Source organism: Eucyclogobius newberryi, unplaced genomic scaffold, assembly GCF_026437365.1.
Source record: "Eucyclogobius newberryi isolate DKJ021-1_F unplaced genomic scaffold, fEucNew1.0.hap1 SCAF_8, whole genome shotgun sequence".
Taxonomy (NCBI): Eukaryota; Metazoa; Chordata; class Actinopteri; order Gobiiformes; family Gobiidae; genus Eucyclogobius; species Eucyclogobius newberryi.
Genome location: NW_027316500.1, coordinates 5,096,606 through 5,115,840, shown reverse-complemented (window position 1 = coordinate 5,115,840; position 19,235 = coordinate 5,096,606). Strand labels below are relative to the sequence as shown.

At 43.7% G+C, this 19,235-nt stretch overlaps 2 protein-coding genes across 2 annotated transcripts in view; one reads left to right on the top strand and one right to left on the bottom strand.

Annotated features, from left to right (window-relative positions):
- The window catches only part of lzts2a (leucine zipper, putative tumor suppressor 2a), a 47,338-nt gene extending 38,473 nt beyond the window's left edge, over positions 1 to 8,865 (top strand). The window contains 7 exon segments of the mRNA XM_072436482.1: positions 993 to 1,088; positions 1,091 to 1,639; positions 2,144 to 2,266; positions 2,390 to 2,536; positions 3,048 to 3,527; positions 3,590 to 3,694; positions 5,641 to 8,865. Of these exon segments, the coding sequence (XP_072292583.1) occupies positions 993 to 1,088; positions 1,091 to 1,639; positions 2,144 to 2,266; positions 2,390 to 2,536; positions 3,048 to 3,527; positions 3,590 to 3,694; positions 5,641 to 5,823 (1,683 nt within the window). The 3' untranslated portion in view covers positions 5,824 to 8,865.
- A 1,852-nt stretch (positions 8,866 to 10,717) lies between these two features.
- Positions 10,718 to 19,235, bottom strand: part of pdzd7a (PDZ domain containing 7a) — a 33,684-nt gene continuing 25,166 nt past the window's right edge. Inside the window, exons 14-15 of the mRNA XM_072437483.1 lie at positions 17,951 to 18,051; positions 10,718 to 11,043 (exon numbers count right to left, since the gene is read on the bottom strand). Of these exons, the coding sequence (XP_072293584.1) occupies positions 10,867 to 11,043; positions 17,951 to 18,051 (278 nt within the window). The 3' untranslated portion in view covers positions 10,718 to 10,866. The remainder of the gene's footprint in view (positions 11,044 to 17,950; positions 18,052 to 19,235) is intronic.

Below are 19,235 nucleotides of genomic sequence, written 5' to 3'. Positions count from 1 at the left end.
AACTATTTCTAAGAATTCTTATTTCACCCTGGAGAGACTCAGACACAGAAAGAACCGTTTAGCAAGCTTTATTACGTGGGTTACTTGGCGCTCAGACCCCGACAGAAGACGTTTCGATTATGGGCGCTCCATAATCGAATTGAATTCGATGTCTCCCCCCGGGGCCTGGAGACTGATGGTGGTAGATATGAGGAGAGGGAAGAGAGGATGGTGAAGACGATGAGAGAGATGAAGAAGAGGAGAAGAGGTGGTGGGTCGCAGTACGGTCTGAAGGGCCCAGTCGGGGGGGAACAAGGTTTCTGCACTTGTGTGATTCATTTTACAGACATTTTACATTTGTCTGACAATCAAATCTCAACTACCTAATATGTTGAAAGACACATTTCTGTGGATTAACATAATATCACCTGAATATCGTTATCGGGATATTCCAAAACGTGTATAGAGCTATTCATTTTTGTCAATCTCGCCCAGCCCCACCGCTGACCCTCTGATGCCTCCAATTAGTACTTTATACCTTATCTCTGCATGTCCTCCCTCGCTCCTGTTCACTCGGCTTTAATCTCTTACTCATCACTCTTTCTCTCTGTCGTAGATTAAAAAGAAAATCTGAGAAAATTGTGAAATGAAGCTTATGAATATTTATTAAGGGAAATTAAAGAGAGACTGGAACCAGTGACACGTCCCTGACCCAGTTCTAATGAGTTTGATCCTAATTACTGCATGATAAATGTGTTTTTTTTATTGTGCTTATTTTACAAATATTCACAATTTCCGTCCCCATTTTTGAATAAAGAAGTTATTCTTTTTATCTGCATAATGCATACTGTTATAACTTGTTCGACACATACCTTTTATGTTTATAATTACCCTTTTTTCACCATCACCTCCCATGTGTTCAGCTTTATTGCTCTGCAGCACTGTATTGTTTGCATCAAGTCTGCCATGAAAATAAATATATATAAATATTTTCTTGTGCTTTATCATTTCAGAACATGGAGAAAGTGCTGATCCGTCCCACTGCATTCAAACCTGTGGTCCCCAAGAATCGTCACTCTGTGCAGTACCTGGCTCCGAGACAAGGGGGCCTAACCTGTCTGAGAGCCAGGGCAGTCTGAACCTGCTGCTTCCGCTGGGAGGCTCCAACATTAGCACCAACGCTAACACAGCTAACACGGCTAACCCCACGTCCACCTCTGAAGACAAGTGTCATGTCGCTCGGAACGCTCGGAACAGCCAGTCCTGCTCCATGTCGGACTCTGGCAGGAACTCTCTGTCCTCTCTGCCCACTCACAGCAGCACAGGCTACAGCCTGGCCCCCAGCGAGGGCTCTGGCTCGGGCTCCGGGGGGCCCACAGAGCAGGTGGGCCAGAACAAGAACACCTCAGGAGGCAGTGTGAGCCACGGACACACAAACTCAGACAGCGGGCGCTCCTCCTCAAGTAAGAGCTCCGGGTCAGGGTCAGTGAGCGGGCGCGGGCAGCCCCTCTCGGACAGCGGCTCCTGTGGTCACTCCCCTCCGCCGGTGGAAGGGTACGAGATCGTGGTCAGAGAGCTGGAGGAGAAACTAAGGGAGCGAGACCTGGAGCTGCAGCAGCTCCGGGAGAACCTGGACGAGAACGAAGCTGCCATCTGTCAGGTAAGAGCAGCTCCTGCCCAGGGCACAGAGGGGGGCAGACACTACCTCTTCATCTGACCCGCACTGGGAGGAGGCAGTTCATTTAAGCTTCAAATTGTTTTGGGGGATATGACGATTATTATGGAGCTCATCAGAGACTGCTGGTCCTGGAAATGTATTACTTTCCTCTTATTTTAGACTTTTCAAAAATATATATTAAACTTTGAATGCTTGCTCTGGGTTAATTAGCTTTGATGCAACTTTTTTGACTGAAAACAACCTTGTTGCCATTAGTTACCTGGTTCGCCTCTGTAGTACCTTTACCTATTTTACATTTTCTAAAAGTTTATGGGAAAAGTGAATACATTTAGTCCCAGAACCACGGCATACTTTAGTGTGACTGTTGAGCTCCACAGCTTAAACCACTATGAACAACTATATTCAGTGCATGGAGTCATACTAATGGATATGACCCACTTGTATCCTAGAACACAAAGTAAATAGTTTGTGTGATGTTTGTGAAAGGTGTATGAAGAAAAGCAGCGTCGCTGTGAGCGGGAGATGGAGGAGCTGAGGCAGAGCTGTGCCTCAAAGATGAAGCAGACGTCTCAGAAGGCCCAGAGGGCTCAGCAGGTTCTGCAGCTCCAGGTACTTCAAATACTTCAAATACTACTCTACTAATGATCCGTGTGAATGTCTGCAGATTACCCTGTAACAGAAGAGCATGCAATAAGGGGAGCGATGCCTGACAGTTGTGTGGATGTGATGCAGGTGTTCCAGCTGCAGCAGGAGAAGAAGAAGCTGCAGGAGGACTTCTCAGCTCTGCTCCAGGACAGAGAGACTCTGGAGAGACGCTGTGCCACCATCCAGAGAGAGCAGACCCAGCTGGGGCCGCGCCTCGAGGAGACCAAGTGGGAGGTGAGGGGCCCATTCTATGGGAAAGCTCTGGATGTGACACAGGGAGCGAGTATTTTAGGGCTGAAACAAGTCAGTTTATTCATCTTGACTAAATATTATTGAAATATTTGTTAACAACTTTAGTAATCAAATAATCGTTATCTGAACTATTCACAGACTCTTGAACATGGCACATGCTGAGAGGAGAGTTGTTGGTTTTATTAGACAGGAACGACGGCGTGAAATGGGGGTTAGAGAGAAGGGAGGACATGCAGTCCATTGTCGGAGTCGTGATTTCATGACACTGCGGCTGGCTGCACTTGGAGCCCGGCATATGTGCTGTGCCTGAACCACTCCACCACCAACTGCTTTCACCAAGAGTTTTTCCAGATTGATATTGTGTAGAACTTAATTCAGAGTGACACAGAGGCTATGTCGGTGTAGGTCAGTGATGCAATGAAGGGAGGGAATGATAGAAACAGTCCATATTCTGGTTTACTAATCGTATCTAAAATGTCTTGTCTCTCCTCAGGTCTGTCAGAAGTCAGGTGAGATCTCCCTCCTGAAGCAGCAGCTGAATCAGATCCAGTCAGAGCTGAGTCAGAAGGCCGGAGACATCGTGACTCTGAAGGCCCAGCTGAGAGAGGCCCGCTCCGAACTCCAGTCCAGCCAGGCCCGCACCCACGAGACCCAGACCGCCCTCCGCACCCGCGCCCTGGAGCTGGAGGTGTGCGAGAATGAGCTGCAGCGGCGCAAGAGCGAGGCCGAGCTGCTCAGGGAAAAGGTGGGCCGCTTAGAGGAGGAGTCCAAACGCAAACGGGACATCGTGACCAACCACAACGCTCTGAACGGGAACGCCAAGGGTCAGTGCGTGAGCCAGAGGGGCCGAGCCGGGCCCAGTCCCTCTGTGTACCGCGACGGAGAAGAGACTCACCTGCTGTGGGGAGGGGAGAGCGACGAGGCCAAGGCCCAGAGGCAGAACGTGGAGGCGGTGCTGACGCTGAGGCAACAGGTACGGGGCCTCTCTCTGCCCACCAGGAGCAGGAGCAGTTTGTAACGTGGACTTGTGTTCAGGTGGAGAGGCTGAAGGCCGAGCTCATGTACGAGAGGCGCACCAGTGAGGAGCATCTGTCCCGCTTTGAGGGGGAGAGGAGGGTGTGGCAGGAGGAGAAAGAGAAGGTACAGGCCTCACTCTTCATTTAAGTCCTCAGGATTTTTACAAATGTTTTATTTTTTGATCTTCTTCCGCTCTGCATTTCATGCTGGGCAGAGCGATACAGCTTACGTTTATCATAACGATACGATATAAAAGAAAACTTGTTTTATGGTCTTTCAGTTTTAGTTATAAGATCAGCTCAACAGAAAGTACTGTATTTAAGCTGCTCTGGACGTATGTGGTGGGAATGTGCTGCCATCTCTGTCCGACCATCTCACATCCGAAAAATCAGATGTAGTCCATGTGCAGTTATTTCACAATATTCAAATTTGATATCAGCCCCAAAGCCAACGACAATGTATCATTAACGATATAAACTCAGTTCTATTTTCATGTTCTGTAGCTTCAAACGATTGTGTATAAAGACTTGCCTGACCAGCCATTCCAACACGTTTTGGCAAACTACTTCATCAAAACTGTGTGTGGGTCTGGGGCTCGACCGCTGCGGTTCAATTTCTAGGGCGGAGTTTAGAGCAGAGACAGAACCAATCACATAAACCCAGAAGTGGCGCAAAAAACGCCACAGGCTTAACCGGATATTACGTAGCCCATGTCAACAAGGCGTGTTCCGCGTTATCCGTCCCCGAACCGCATCTAACGCACGTTCATCGCGGCGAGTAGAGCAGACTTTCCTGATTGTTCAAAGAAGCAAGAGCAGAAGTAAACACTCAGTCACGAGCCGGGTCACGAGCCGGGTCACGGGCCGGGTCCGCCATCTTGAATGTTTTGGAACGGGGGTGAAGAGCTACTTCCGTATCTCAGTGTGACGCATTAAAACCTCCGCCTGGGATTGGATCGGTAAATTGAGGATCGACGACTTCAATGGCTCTGACTCGGGTTCCAGACCCTTCCGCATTTGAACAGAATGTGGGCGGGGCTGGCGGGTCAGGCAATATAAAGTACAGGTACTTCAGCACTGATTTGTGAGCACAACAAGGCACTTAATGTATAAATAGTATAATTCACAATTCTGTGCATTATTCACTCGCGCACACATGGGCAGGATGAAGTATGAAGAGTCTTTCCATCTCTCCTCTGAGCGGAGATTAGACTGGCAATAAGATAAGATAAGATAAGATATTCCTTTATTGTCCCACATGGGGAAATTTCATTGGTGCAACGCAGGTAGATACAGAGGTAGATACAGAAGAACAGATCACTTATAGGAAGTCTGAAAAACACTCTCAGTAGAAGATCTCCTATAAATAAATAAAAAACTCCCATAGACAAATAAATAAATAAATAAATACATAAATACCATTGCATGTGATCACGACAGTAATATGTCTGGTTTTTGTGCAAACAATAGTCTATAAACACCAAGCCACTATAATAATATCAAATAGTCATAGATGTTTGTGCACCCACTTTAAATCAGATGTCACATTTATGCACCCAGCAAGTGGAGTGTACTAAAATAATCAATAAATCATGATGCTAAATTTGTTGATACAGTATCAATATTGTGGGCTGCTGTCTCCATATATCACCATGAGCATTCGTTGGTATATTTTACAAAATGATTTAGTTACAAAGCTGCAATTTCGTTGCTTGTTTAGAGAAAGGTTTATGTTTATGCAAAACATTTGACGCACAGAATATCATGTGCAATACATCGATTATTGCGTGGTATATCGTATCGTTAGCTACAGTGTGTGTCGTGTATCGTGTCTCGTCAGTGATTCCCAATCCTTCAGCAAGTGACGTGTCTTGCCAAAGGACACAATGATATCAAATTTAGGATGTTATTGTTGTTTTGGTCATGTTAATAATCACCAATAATTGTTAAATCGCCATGTTCATTCTCACAATAATCGTTAGACTACAATTTGAAATCGTGGCCTCTACATACATATTGATGTATGTGTTTCTGAGTGTTATTGAGTTTTCCCTCATGGTCCTTGTGCAGGTGATCCGTTACCAGAAGCAGCTGCAGCAGAACTACATCCAGATGTACCGGCGTAACAGGGACCTGGAGCGGGTGATGAGGGAGCTGAGCCTGGAGCTGGAGAACCGCGACATGGAGGAGTACGAGGTCCGCAGCGGCAGCAACGACATCCACTTCGAGGAGATCACTGCCACCGAGATCTGAACTCGCACCAAAAAACTGTAGAGCCAGGCCCAGTAACTGCACTGGCCTCGCAGGGCTTCACCCGGACCACTTTACAACCGTCCCAACTGAACCATTGAACCGCAAAACCAGCACAAAGACTTCCCAAGGTGATTTTCCCAACTACAGTCGAATCAGGGTATCTGTTCTCAAAGCAAAAAATGAAGAGGAAGTTCGGTCTGACCTCGGAGTCTGAAGAGTCACCAGCATGTCTGTAACCACGACAACAACGTCACCATTTCAACGCCAGGCTAACCAGACTTTTCACCCTCATTTCCAGTGGTTTTCCTTCTTTCATTGACGTGACGTATATATCAGTAGTAGAACAACTGCACACTGCATCTCATAATATATTGGCACCTCTAAAATATGAGCAAACGGTATTAAAAATATCTCTAAAAATGACACAAACATAAATAACTCTGCTTTTATTGGCGAAAATGCCTTATTATCATCATCGCACACTCGTGGGCAACTTCTTTAATTTTCATGCGTTTTTACAAAGAAAACAAATATATGATATCGCAAATAAATATGCAAATCTACATAACATTACTGAGCTTTTTGAATTTCACTCCCATTTTGACTTTTTGTAGTTTAAATACATGAATAAATAAATAGAAGTTGTTGTTTTTTGGAGCAGTTTTAAACAACGTAATCCCCCCCCCCCCTCGGCGTCACCGACACATTTCTGCGTGAATCGTGGGCATGCTTTTATTCCCCACTCCCTCCTCCCTCCCTCCTCACTCCCTCCTCACTCCCTCCTCACTCCCTCCTCACTCCCTCCTCACTTGCTCCTCACTCCCTCCTCACTCCCTCCTCACTCCCTCCTCACTCCCTCCTCACTCCCTCCTCACTTGCTCCTCACTCCCTCCTCACTCCCTCCTCACTTGCTCCTCACTCCCTCCTCACTCCCTCCTCACTCCCTCCTCACTTTCTCCTCACTCCCTCCTCACTCCCTCCTCACTTGCTCCTCACTCCCTCCTCACTCCCTCCTCACTTGCTCCTCACTCCCTCCTCACTCCCTCCTCACTTGCTCCTCACTCCCTCCTCACTCCCTCCTCACTCCCTCCTCACTTGCTCCTCACTCCCTCCTCACTCCCTCCTCACTTGCTCCTCACTCCCTCCTCACTCCCTCCTCACTTGCTCCTCACTCCCTCCTCACTTGCTCCTCACTCCCTCCTCACTCCCTCCTCACTTTCTCCTTCTTTTAACGCTTCTGATAATCTGCTCCTGCTGCTTGAAGCGGCAGCAGGAGGGCATGTCTGCATGTCTCTGTAACCGCCGAGCGAGGCCCATTTATGCACTGATGGTTCCAGGAAACACGAGGGCACAAAACTGTTTATTTTACTAAGAGTCTGTATCAAGAAGGTTGAAAGGTGTTCTGTGGAAATGTTGTATATTTTTCTATAGCAGCTGAAGATATTTTGTATATATAGTGCTGGTATCAGTGTGGGTTCACTCTACAAGTATAAAGAGTATTATATCGATCACGTACATGTAACTGTTCACATGAGAGGTCGCTTAAAATTAGGGCTGAGACCAAATAATGAATCATTTTTCCCTCATTTTGATTGATCTTTATTTCTTATAACGTTTTATTTGGTGCTATTACAAACAAATAAGTCTTTCAATATTAATTTCCTGATATATAGACTGTTAATCAATGTCATTTAACACAAAAATACTCAAATTCCTTCCTCCAAAGTCTGAAATGATTGAATATCGAGCTTGATTCAAATGTATTGCCTCAAATGGAGAGAATATCTTTATTTAACTTTGTCTTCAGATCTGGTTTTAAATTAGCATGAGGAAAATGTTCAAATGTAACGTTGTGAATAGGTTAAAGTGCTTTTTGAATGCAATGAAAATGGTTTGTTCAGAAGTTGCATCATGTCCCATTAGTTAATATGATATAATAATAATAGCCACATATAAAACAATAGTTCAGCCGTGGTAGTAATTAGTATTATATTATAAATTAACTCAATAATCTTGACACTTGTACTTCAAAAGAAATATTAAGGAGACAAATTAGCTTGTATTGTGTAGTCCGACCTGTATACATTTGAGTACATTTCAAAGTACATTTAAAACTGGCACTACCAAGAGTCTGATGTGTTTTTGCACGTTCAGCAGGAAGGTGAAAGATCTACTGCTGATATGCTCAGGAAAGAAAGTGAAAAAAGTGAGACCTTTGAGTCTTTAAGATTGATTTTAATTCCAGATCTGAAGGTGATCATAATATACATAATACGTGGAAACACACTGTCTTTTTAAGCGGCCGCTCTTCGCCATCTCGACCACTCCTTCACCGTTGTGCACGTCATATGTTTAGTAACTGCATGAGGGACAAAACGCTTCTGAATATGGAAAAAGTACTCACAATATGGATCGGGAAGTTCGGTCATGTGCACGTGACGACCACTTTCTCTGTGGTTTTAGGAGATACAAAAGAAGTCTGCTCCAGATGTTGAACTAAAGCCTTGGAACGTCGGCCTGGATGGAAAATAAAGAACATCTTGTATCTTCAGTTTGTGCCTCAAGTGGACAAAACTGTTATTATTATTTTTTTACAGCAATTATACTTTCTAAAACGGGCGCTAAAACCATGTAGTTCAGTTTATAAAAATACAGCACTGTCCCTTTAAGGCACAAACAAAGCTAAATGCTAATGCTAACCTCAAATATACTGTTACAGATGCAGCACAGTTAGTATTTGTGAATTAACGATCAAACTTAACCGCTTAAACACCGTGCGCGTCTGAAATATGTGTGTAAATATGTAAAACACTCAAATAGTATATCAGAGCTGACTGTATTTTATTTAGACAAAGTTATATATTTCAAATGTAGCCACTGTGACTAGACCAAAGCGACGTTTCCTTTTCTTTCTGTGGCGTTCTTCTGTCATTCATGAGTCTGTCCATCATTTCATCTCTTCTGTAGTCGTCTGTATATTTTTATGTCTATATTTCTTGTACAAATAATGACTGTTTTTAATTAAAACAAGTTGTCACAGGATTGTGGTCTGTTTTTTTTCATAATAAGATATTTGTTAACTGATAATATTGTTTGTGTTCGCTTTAATGACCCAAAACCAACTATATATTTACTCTTTTGCCATTACGTTTTTAGCGCTGCTGCTTTAGCGTGGCTTTAGCCTTTAGCGCTGCTTTAGCTAGCTTTAGCGCTGCTGCTTTAGCGTGGCTTTAGCCTTTAGCGCTGCTTTAGCTAGCTTTAGCGCTGCTGCTTTAGCGTTGCTGTAGCATAGTATTAATTGCATCTGTTTGATCAAATACTACTAAATGCTAACCATTTAAATTAGCCTATGTTTAGTAACTATTAGTATTATTATTTCAGATTCATACACCGCGTTACCGTCATTCTTGGACACAAAAATTAGTTCATCACGATTAATTAATATGAGCCAATGATTTAAAGGTGCACTCTTTTTACTTCCTGTTGTAGGGTCCGCCCCCTGCCTGTCTCCATAGAAACGTCTTATCTATGCCTGGAATCTTTCACAGCATTAAACATGCAAGTTACAAGTCAGATCTGTGGAGAGGTGACACCGCTCAGTTAAAATTCTTGCTTTTCAATGTATTATTGAGCAATAAAACACCTGCTGAAACAAATATAGAGCAATAACATCACCATGGAAACAAGCCGGTGAGGGCAGATGTGGGCGAGGTGCTCAGATAAAGCGTGTCCTGCTCTGCTCCTTGACATGCTCTGGTCCAGGGCGCTGAAGGCCGGCCATAAGCTCCAGCTCCAGCACGGTGTAATTAAGCCTCAGAAGTGGCGGATTGTACCAGGCACATTTACATCTCTGCCAACGCGCTCGCCAACACTGAGCACTGAGCGGCCTTTTGGAATAATCCCCCTGGAAATCCTCTAAAGCCCAATATCAGTTCTGACAGAGCAGCCGCGCTTTAATCTGGACATAAATCTATCAATCTGGTCGCCTGGAGCAGGATGCAGAGACGACGATGTAGAATGTAGTTTCACATGGTCAGAGCGGGTCAGGGCGGGTTCAGGGTGGGTCAGGGCGGGTTCAGGGCGGTCAGAGTGTGTCAGGATGGGTCAGGGCGGGTCAGAGCGTGGCAGGGTGGGTCAGAGCGGGTCAGAGCGTGTTCAGGGCGGGTTCAGGGTGGGTCAGGGTGGGTCAGGGCGGTTTAGAGCGGGTCAGAGCGTGTCAGGGCGGGTCAGAGCGGGTCAGAGCGTGTCAGAGCGGGTTCAGGGCGGGTCAGAGCGGGTTCAGGGCGGGTCAGAGCGGGTCAGAGCGTGTCAGAGCGGGTTCAGGGTCGTGACGAGGTCTTGACATGTGGTTCTGTTTGGACAGGTTTATCTGTAACACTGATATGACCTGAGCCTGGCTTTGGAGACTTTGGAGACAGAAAAGAGCATTCCACAAGCAGATAGAGGCGTGTTTTATTTATCAAAACTATTATGATTTGTCTCGTGGAACTACTTACCACAGGTATTAACGAAACAAATATATCATAGTTTTAGAACATTAGAAATGCAGCTACAGTATATTTGTAACCCAGTTGTAACACTACACACCTCCTTTTCCATTCACCACACATAATAAACTCACCAAACAGGCCAAACTTTATTTATGATTCAAATTTATTATGTAAAAGTATTGACAATAGTTTTGATACAGTCGGTCAGGCTTTCCATACTTAATTCAAGGACATTTTAGATTCAGATTAGTCTAAAAATATATTACTGGCATTATTTATTGACAATTTCCAGTCACACCTAATAATGAACCTCTAAGATACTTTTTTGTACATATACATTGTTACTAAAAAACACTAAATAGTAGAAAAACAAAATGTACACAATATTATAATAAAATACTGCAAGAGCTAAAAAAAACAAAAAACATATAAAAGTCACATCCATTTGTATGGGTCGTCTCCTGGGACCAATCCATCCTCCTGTGAAGCAGCTGTAGCACCTTTGGGTGTCCTTTACGCGCCGTGTGCAGTGGCGTGCAGAGGCACCGAGGGGTCAGTGTGCTGGTCTCCTGGGGCTCTTGGGGATGCTGGGGCCCCGGGGCACCTTCACCACAAGAATCATGGGATCTTTGGCCTTGTTGCTGAAGGATCTGCGTATGACGTCCACAGCGTGCTGGTGACTGGCTCTGTGCAGGCTCTCTCCATCCACCGCCAGCAGCTCGTACCCGGCCTGGGACACACCACATGACACATGACACACATGACACACACAACACACATGACACACATGACACACAACACACACAACACACATGACACATGACACACATGACACACAACACACACAACACACATGACACATGACACACATGACACACACAACACACATGACACACATAACACACACCACACACAACACATGACACATGACACACATGACACACAACACACATGACACACATGACACATGACACACATGACACACAACACACACAACACACATGACACATGACACACATGACACACAACACACACAACACACATGACACATGACACACATGACACACACAACACACATGACACACATAACACACACCACACACAACACATGACACATGACACACATGACACACAACACACATGACACATGACACATGACACACATGACACACACAACACACATGACACACATGACACACATGACACAAACCACACATAACACACATGACACACATGACACACATGACACAAACCACACATGACACACATGACACACATGACACACATGACACAAACCACACATGACACACATGACACACATGACACACATGACACACATGACACACATGACACACATGACACACATGACACAAACCACACATGACACACATTGACACACATGACACACATGACACACATGACACAAACCACACATGACACACATTGACACACATGACACACATGACACACATGACACAAACCACACATGACACACATGACACACATGACACAAACCACACATGACACACATGACACAAACCACACATGACACACATGACACACATGACACAAACCACACATGACACACATGACACACATGACACAAACCACACATGACACACATGACACACATGACACAAACCACACATGACACACATGACACACACAACACACATGACACAAACCACACATGACACACATGACACACACAACACATGACACACATGACACACACCACACACAACACATGACACACAACACACATGACACATGACACATGACACACATGACACAAACCACACATGACACACACAACACACATGACACACATGACACACACAACACATGACACACATGACACACATGACACACATGACACACATGACACACACCACACACAACACATGACACATGACACACACAACACACATGACACACATGACACAAACCACACATTACACACATGACACACACAACACACATGACACACATGACACACATGACACACACCACACACAACACATGACACATGACACACACAACACACATGACACAAACCACACATTACACACATGACACACACAACACACATGACACACACAACACATGACACACATGACACACATGACACACATGACACACACAACACACATGACACACACAACACACATGACACACATGACACAAACCACACATGACACACATGACACACACAACACACATGACACACACAACACATGACACACATGACACACATGACACACACAACACATGACACATGACACACATGACACACATGACACACAACACACATGACACATGACACACAACACACATGACACACATGACACACAACACACACACCACATGACACATGACACACGACACACACCACACACAACACACACAACACACATGACACATGACACATGACACACATGACACACATGAGTCACGACACATGACACACATGACACACATGACACACACCACACACAACACACATGACACACATGACACACATGACACACATGAGTCACGACACATGACACACATGACACACATGACACACACCACACACAACACACATGACACACATGACACACATGACACACAACACACACGACACATGACACACACACAACACATGACACACATGAGTCACGACACATGTGACACACAACACACACGACAAATGACACACACACAACACATGACACACAAGAGTCACGACACATGACAGCGTAAATCTCTCCTGCCATAGACACAATAAACTAATATCTTACAAACATGGATGACACAATCTGCATCTGCAGTCCAGAACTGGACTGACTAAATATCTCATTTAAAACTGGACAAATTGAAAATACTTTGGACCTTAAGATGGGACTTTTTATTACTTTAATGTGTCGTGAATTTTGTGAATTATGTTAATTTTATTAACATAAGCACATTTTTTATAGTAAATATTTTTAGAATGATGGGTGATTGTGACTAGGCAACACATGCAACCTTTATGTAAAAATATGAATAAGAACTGTTACTATGGGGATTTTGGGGGAATATATAAACATAATCTAATTATACAGGGGCCCCAGGTACCAGGAGGAACCTTTCCCTCTCCAACTCTCCTCTGGCCCATGTCCACCACAGCAGCAGCACCGTCAGCCTCCTCAGCCTCTCCGTTCACTCTCTTTCAGCTGTATCTTTGTTTCACCCGACTTTGTCACACATGACTAAACAAGCATCTCTGTTCTGACACTGACACAAATACCACCCTGGCCCTTGGCCCCTGGCCCCTGGCCCCTGGCCCCTGGACCTTGGACCCTGGACCCTGGCCCCTGGACCCTGGACCCTGGCCCCAGACAGACCGTGGCATGAATGAGTTAACACACTTTTGTTTTGACAAGGCGATGTTTCAAAAATGACACATGATTTGTACATGTGCTTTAACAATACGTATACACTTCCTCCTCTTGTTTTCACAGGTGCAGCGTTAACAATAGACCTGTCACCATAACGACTACGGAGACTTATCACTCCACGAAAAGAGCTGGAACAATACTTTTTGGGCCTCATTATTTATACTGTGTGATTTATTTTATGATATTCATTTTTGTAACATTATATTGCACTTCAAAGTCATGACAGGCCGAGAGGACAAACTAATATGGACAAAGTGTTAACAATAAGATACAGGAAACATTACATCATTAAACTTATAAGAGTCGAGCAATTAAAGTGATTGATTAATGTGACTGAAAGTGTGAAAATGACAATTGATTTATGGAATATTAGATGTGTTGTACAGCCCGGCATTGAAAAGTCTCTTAAAGGTGCACTGTGTAACCTTTGGCAGGTGGGAAATATAATGGACACCTTTAATGCCATACTGTGGAAAGCTACATAGTGCACCTTTAAAACCAAACTTAATTCTTTCCCCTTCCTTTCATTAGTCCTGATTGTCCTGTCTCTGGAGCCCGCAGCACATTTGCAACACTTTGATAAATCTGCAGTTATTGTGTCCCTCGGCAGACGTCTGATTTATGCCGGCGAGGATTGGGACTGTACCATCCCTTTAATATATTCACAGCGAAGGCCGTCACGAGCGCGCACATAAACTTTCCCCTTCAGCACAAGGTTGTTCCGCAGCGAGCCGGAGGATGCCAGGGAGGAGCGGAGAACGGGCAGCCCCAGAGGAGAGGGACTTGCTGTGATGTCATCGGAGGAGGATACACCTGCTCTGTGCTCTCAGACGCACCAAAGGCCAGCGGGCGTTGCACCTTTTCCTCCCTCTGTTTTCTCTCTGTCCTTTCGCTCGCGTGGAAAGTGGAACATGTGTGCTGTGGGCGCAGTAACGCTGTGGGCGCGGTGCCGGACGGTGTGGGACGCTCTTGGGACTTTTAGAGACATGTTCAGCTTTACTGCAGTGAGGGCAAATCGGGAGAAGATGTTTGACGGGTCGAAGGAGACGGTCCAAATGTGATATCTTCAGTTTTAAATGTTCAATGGTTAAACGTGGATTCGGCATAATATGAGACCAATAAAATTACACTTTCTTATAGAGTGGCCTTATTTATTTGAAGATAGTTGTAGTGTGGATTTGCAAACGTAAATTACTGATTGAAATGAATAGATAACGTGACATCGCTGCTGTGTAACACTCTTGAATTGACTTCTATAATTCATCTTTCTGGCACGATTGCTCCCTTTGGTCATTTGGGCCGATTCAACAGCGGGCCGGAGGGTCAGCAAACATTGGTTTAAGGGCCACAGTTGGACGGAGCAAACCAGATTTAGATCCATTTAACCAAACAGCAGATTCAACTTTCTCTGTGGTTGACTTGACTTAAACAGATCAGTCTAATCTGTGCACTTCCCAAAATAACCCAGTGTAGCTGCCGCCGGCCCAGGACAGTCTGAGGGAGCAAATAATAACACAGTGACACATTTGAAATCCTGTTTGCAGCTTACAAACGTGCCTGGAGTAGTTTTTGTATTCACTCATTTCGCATTCATAAGGAACGTGAGAACAAAAGAGCTGAAGCGTGACATTTCCACTGTAAATATTTTAGCTGCTGTTGTTACGGCTCCACTTTTCCTTCCTGACCACGGTTAACATTCAGGAAAACTGGCCTCAGCACTTTCACACAAACCCTGGGACTTTTGACAGTTTATCGATCATATTTCAGCCGTAACATAATGCTTCCTCTGTGCGGTCCGTCTGCGGCGAGGGCCCGACGCTCGTCCTCACATGACACGCTGCAGATACAGAGTGTGTAATCGGGGAGGAGAGTTTGCACATGCTCAGATCGTGTGTTGTGGGGCGGCTCAGAGCGTGCGCGCCACTGCTCGGGCCCCGCCGCACGTCCAGGACAGATAAGGGTGGGACAGGCCGGTCGCACTCCTTTTATAGTGAGCTTTGTTTTCTGTGGGTGTCAAATGGACAAATGAAACTGTAATTATAATTTAGCTGATATGGTAACACGTTTTGAAGGGAGATATATATACTGCAAAAAGTGAAAATATTCAGATAAACTATAATATTGAAACTAGTCACTAACTGCTATGGCAATGACACCAAAGCAGGGGGTGTGTTTCCTTCTTATTGTTGCTGTCAGTGCACTTTTAAAGGAGACATATTGTGCTTTTTTCAGGTCATTAGTATTGCACCATAACATTAGTACATTTTCTATTTTGTTCATTGTAAATGGCAACAATGCTCTAAAACGGCTTAGTATTAGAAACAGGTCCATTGATTTGCTGTTCAAAATGGCAGAACTGATAAGCCCCGCCTCTAGTGACATTTCAATGTAACGAGCAGCACATTGTCATTTATCTGTTTTTATGTTTGAAAAGTGCTACGTGACGTTTTAGAACTCATGAATCACAAATAATCAAGCCGAAGTTCAGGGATGTGGGCGGGGATAGGGGGTAGGTGAAAACAGCACTGAGTAGGACAATATAGGATAAACTCAAACATGCGGGAATCAATCAAAATAAAACTTTGAGTGAACTAATGGTGAGGAAACGCTGCACAAACAACAGCCTCCTCAGCCTCTCCATCTCCTTTAACAGTGTTAAAGCTCCATCGACACTGACATTGCCAAAGTTCATCCATTGAGTAAGTTATTTCAGGGAATTTTTCAGTCTGTTCAAGGCTCTTCAGTAAATAAACAAATTGAAATGTGAATTAAGCGTCATTTATCATTTATAGCAAATCATTTCTTGAACTTGTCACCAATTCATGTCACCAAAAAAACGCAATACAAACCAGTCTGATTTCTTGGCGATGCGATGCGTTCATGTGATTCAGAAGTGAATGTACATGTTACTAACTTATTACAACAATATTCTCATGGGTTTATTTCAATATCCTCTTGTTGTTACTTCGCACTTAAACAAACAGTATAGTGTTTTGTCACTGTGGCTCATTGAACACTGAATTCATTTTTTTCTTTTGCTTAATTAGAACTAAACAGCAGCTACGGGGGTAAAAATGTGAACACACCAGTTACATCAGAGCGCTGCAGCCCACCACAGATCATGTACTAAATAAATAAATGTGAGAAACAAAGAGCAGTACCATAATGACAATGATCTGTACAGCGTACTACTGGGGCAATTATAATCTACAATTTATCTAAATAGTCATGTCAAAAATGTATACTTAGATACTAAAACTAGTGTCAAAGCTAGATTTTCATTTAAGCTGGTTTTGATACTGGGCAAAATGTGTATTCATTTATATTCAAACAAGTATGAGACCACGTGGCACTATGAAAGAGACTGTTTCAAATTACATTCTGTAGAAAAATATGGTATGGTATGTTTAATATGGTATGGTATGTTTAATGTCTAGTATGGAAATTGAGTCCCGCTCGGTGACATAGTGGACAGCACATGTTTGAATCTGTCCTTCCCCAGTCTCACATCAAACTGAGCACCACACTTCAGTATCGTGACAACACAAGTAGATTACAAATGAAAATCAATTGACAAAGGCATTTATAAAGTCAATTAGCATTTAAAGGTGAACTGTGTAACTTTGGCAGAAATGTTCCACTGAACTGAACTATCTCTACAAGAAAAACAGGTGACGCCCCAGGTCAAGTTACGGGTCAGATCTGCGGTGACCTTGCTCACTGTAAGAATCCATGTTTTAGAGGTTTTTTTGGGCAATGAAAACACCTGTAATTGAGTTAATGCAAAATGTCCCATCAGAATAACCTTAATATTTGCTTAATAACAGCTTTGACACACTGTGAGGAAGGGTTCCTCCCCTCACGGCCCAGAGACCCTTCCTCTGTGGTCATCCTCAGGGGGACGTTTGACCGAGGCCAGCCAACTCTCTGCTAAACTACTGTGCAGGCATTATAGGCATTACCGATACATTAGCAGTGCTGTGTGCAGCTCATCAATAATGGAGGAGCAGATGTGCTATTTGGGACGCTCCACTCATCTCTCTGTCCCTCACCTCACTGTCCTCGGACCCTCTGCTCAAAACAGCAGCTCATTACAGGACACGAGAAGGAACATACGCAACGTTAGCCTTGTTTCAGAAATTTAGTCAAATATAAATTATGCAAAAATGACTTTAATGATTTCAAGGAGTACATTTTGTTAGCGGTTGTTACCTTGAGGGCCTCGTTTGTGGATGCTGCTCCGCCCGGGAAGACTTTCTCGATCTTGATCATGGGCTGGACCTTGGACTCGATGCCTCCGGAAATGCTAATGCCTGCAGGGACACAGAGGATGAATAATACAGGACCATATCACACAATGATATCAAACACAAACTCTGCCTATAGTTCATAATACTCCTAATCCATAATCTATGAGCCTCCAACCCAAGCACGACTTTCACTGAGTAGAGACAGTACTGCCCTCTACTGGTTATGGAGTAAAAGTAACACATCTTTAACATTGTTATTATAACGTTATACATTACAGTTTACAGATACATTCTTCACAAACTATTTTGATTCCTGGTTCAGACCGAATGAGAAAAGTTATATATTTTAGTTTTTGGAGCTCCTCTCCTCATATCCTTTGGGATTTGTTCTTTGCGATTTGTATTTACTCAAATATAAATGGTGTCTCAATGAATGCAAAATATGTACTTTAAATTCTACAGAGGGCAGTGTTCCAGTAAACAAATGTTTAGGGTAAATGTATTAACATTTAATTAGCTGCTGATGTAAGTGTTTAAATCAGTGTTGTATGTATTCAGAACAGTAAAGGTCCTAATTCTGTAGAACTTTATTCTGATGTTAATTATTAGACATTTTTGTTTAAAAAAAAAAAAAAAAAAGGGGGGGGGGCGCACGGTCCCAACATCACATGATCTCTCTGGGTGGAGTCTGTATGTCCTCCCTGTGTTATCGTGGGTTCTCTTCCTCCCACCGTCCAAACACATGTGTTAGGTCAAATTGGCCCCTCTAAATTGGCCCTCGTGAATGAATGTGAGAGTGAAGTGAGAGTGACTGGTTATCTGAGTGTCTATGCCTATGTCTGTTGGCCCTGCAACGAGTTGGCCACTGTCCAGGGTGTACCCCGCCTAAGGCCCAAAGTCACTGGGATATGCACCCGCGACCCCTAATGGGAAAAAGCGGTACAAAATGAATGAATGAATGTTTAAAAAAACTCTGTATTATTGCTCATTAGTATGATGTCAGGACATTTTCTACATCAATTATGAGCCAAATGGCTTTTGGTAAAAAGGTTTTGGCAACGATCTTGGTTTATACCAAAAGTCTATTAAGATAATAATTACAAAAAATAATTTACAAAAAGCTAGTTAGACGTTAAATCTAACATATTATGCTTTCTTCAGGTTCTTAGTATTAAACTATAACACAAGTTATATCCTTTTATATTTTGTTCATTGTAAACCACAATATTGTTCTAAAACAGCTCAGT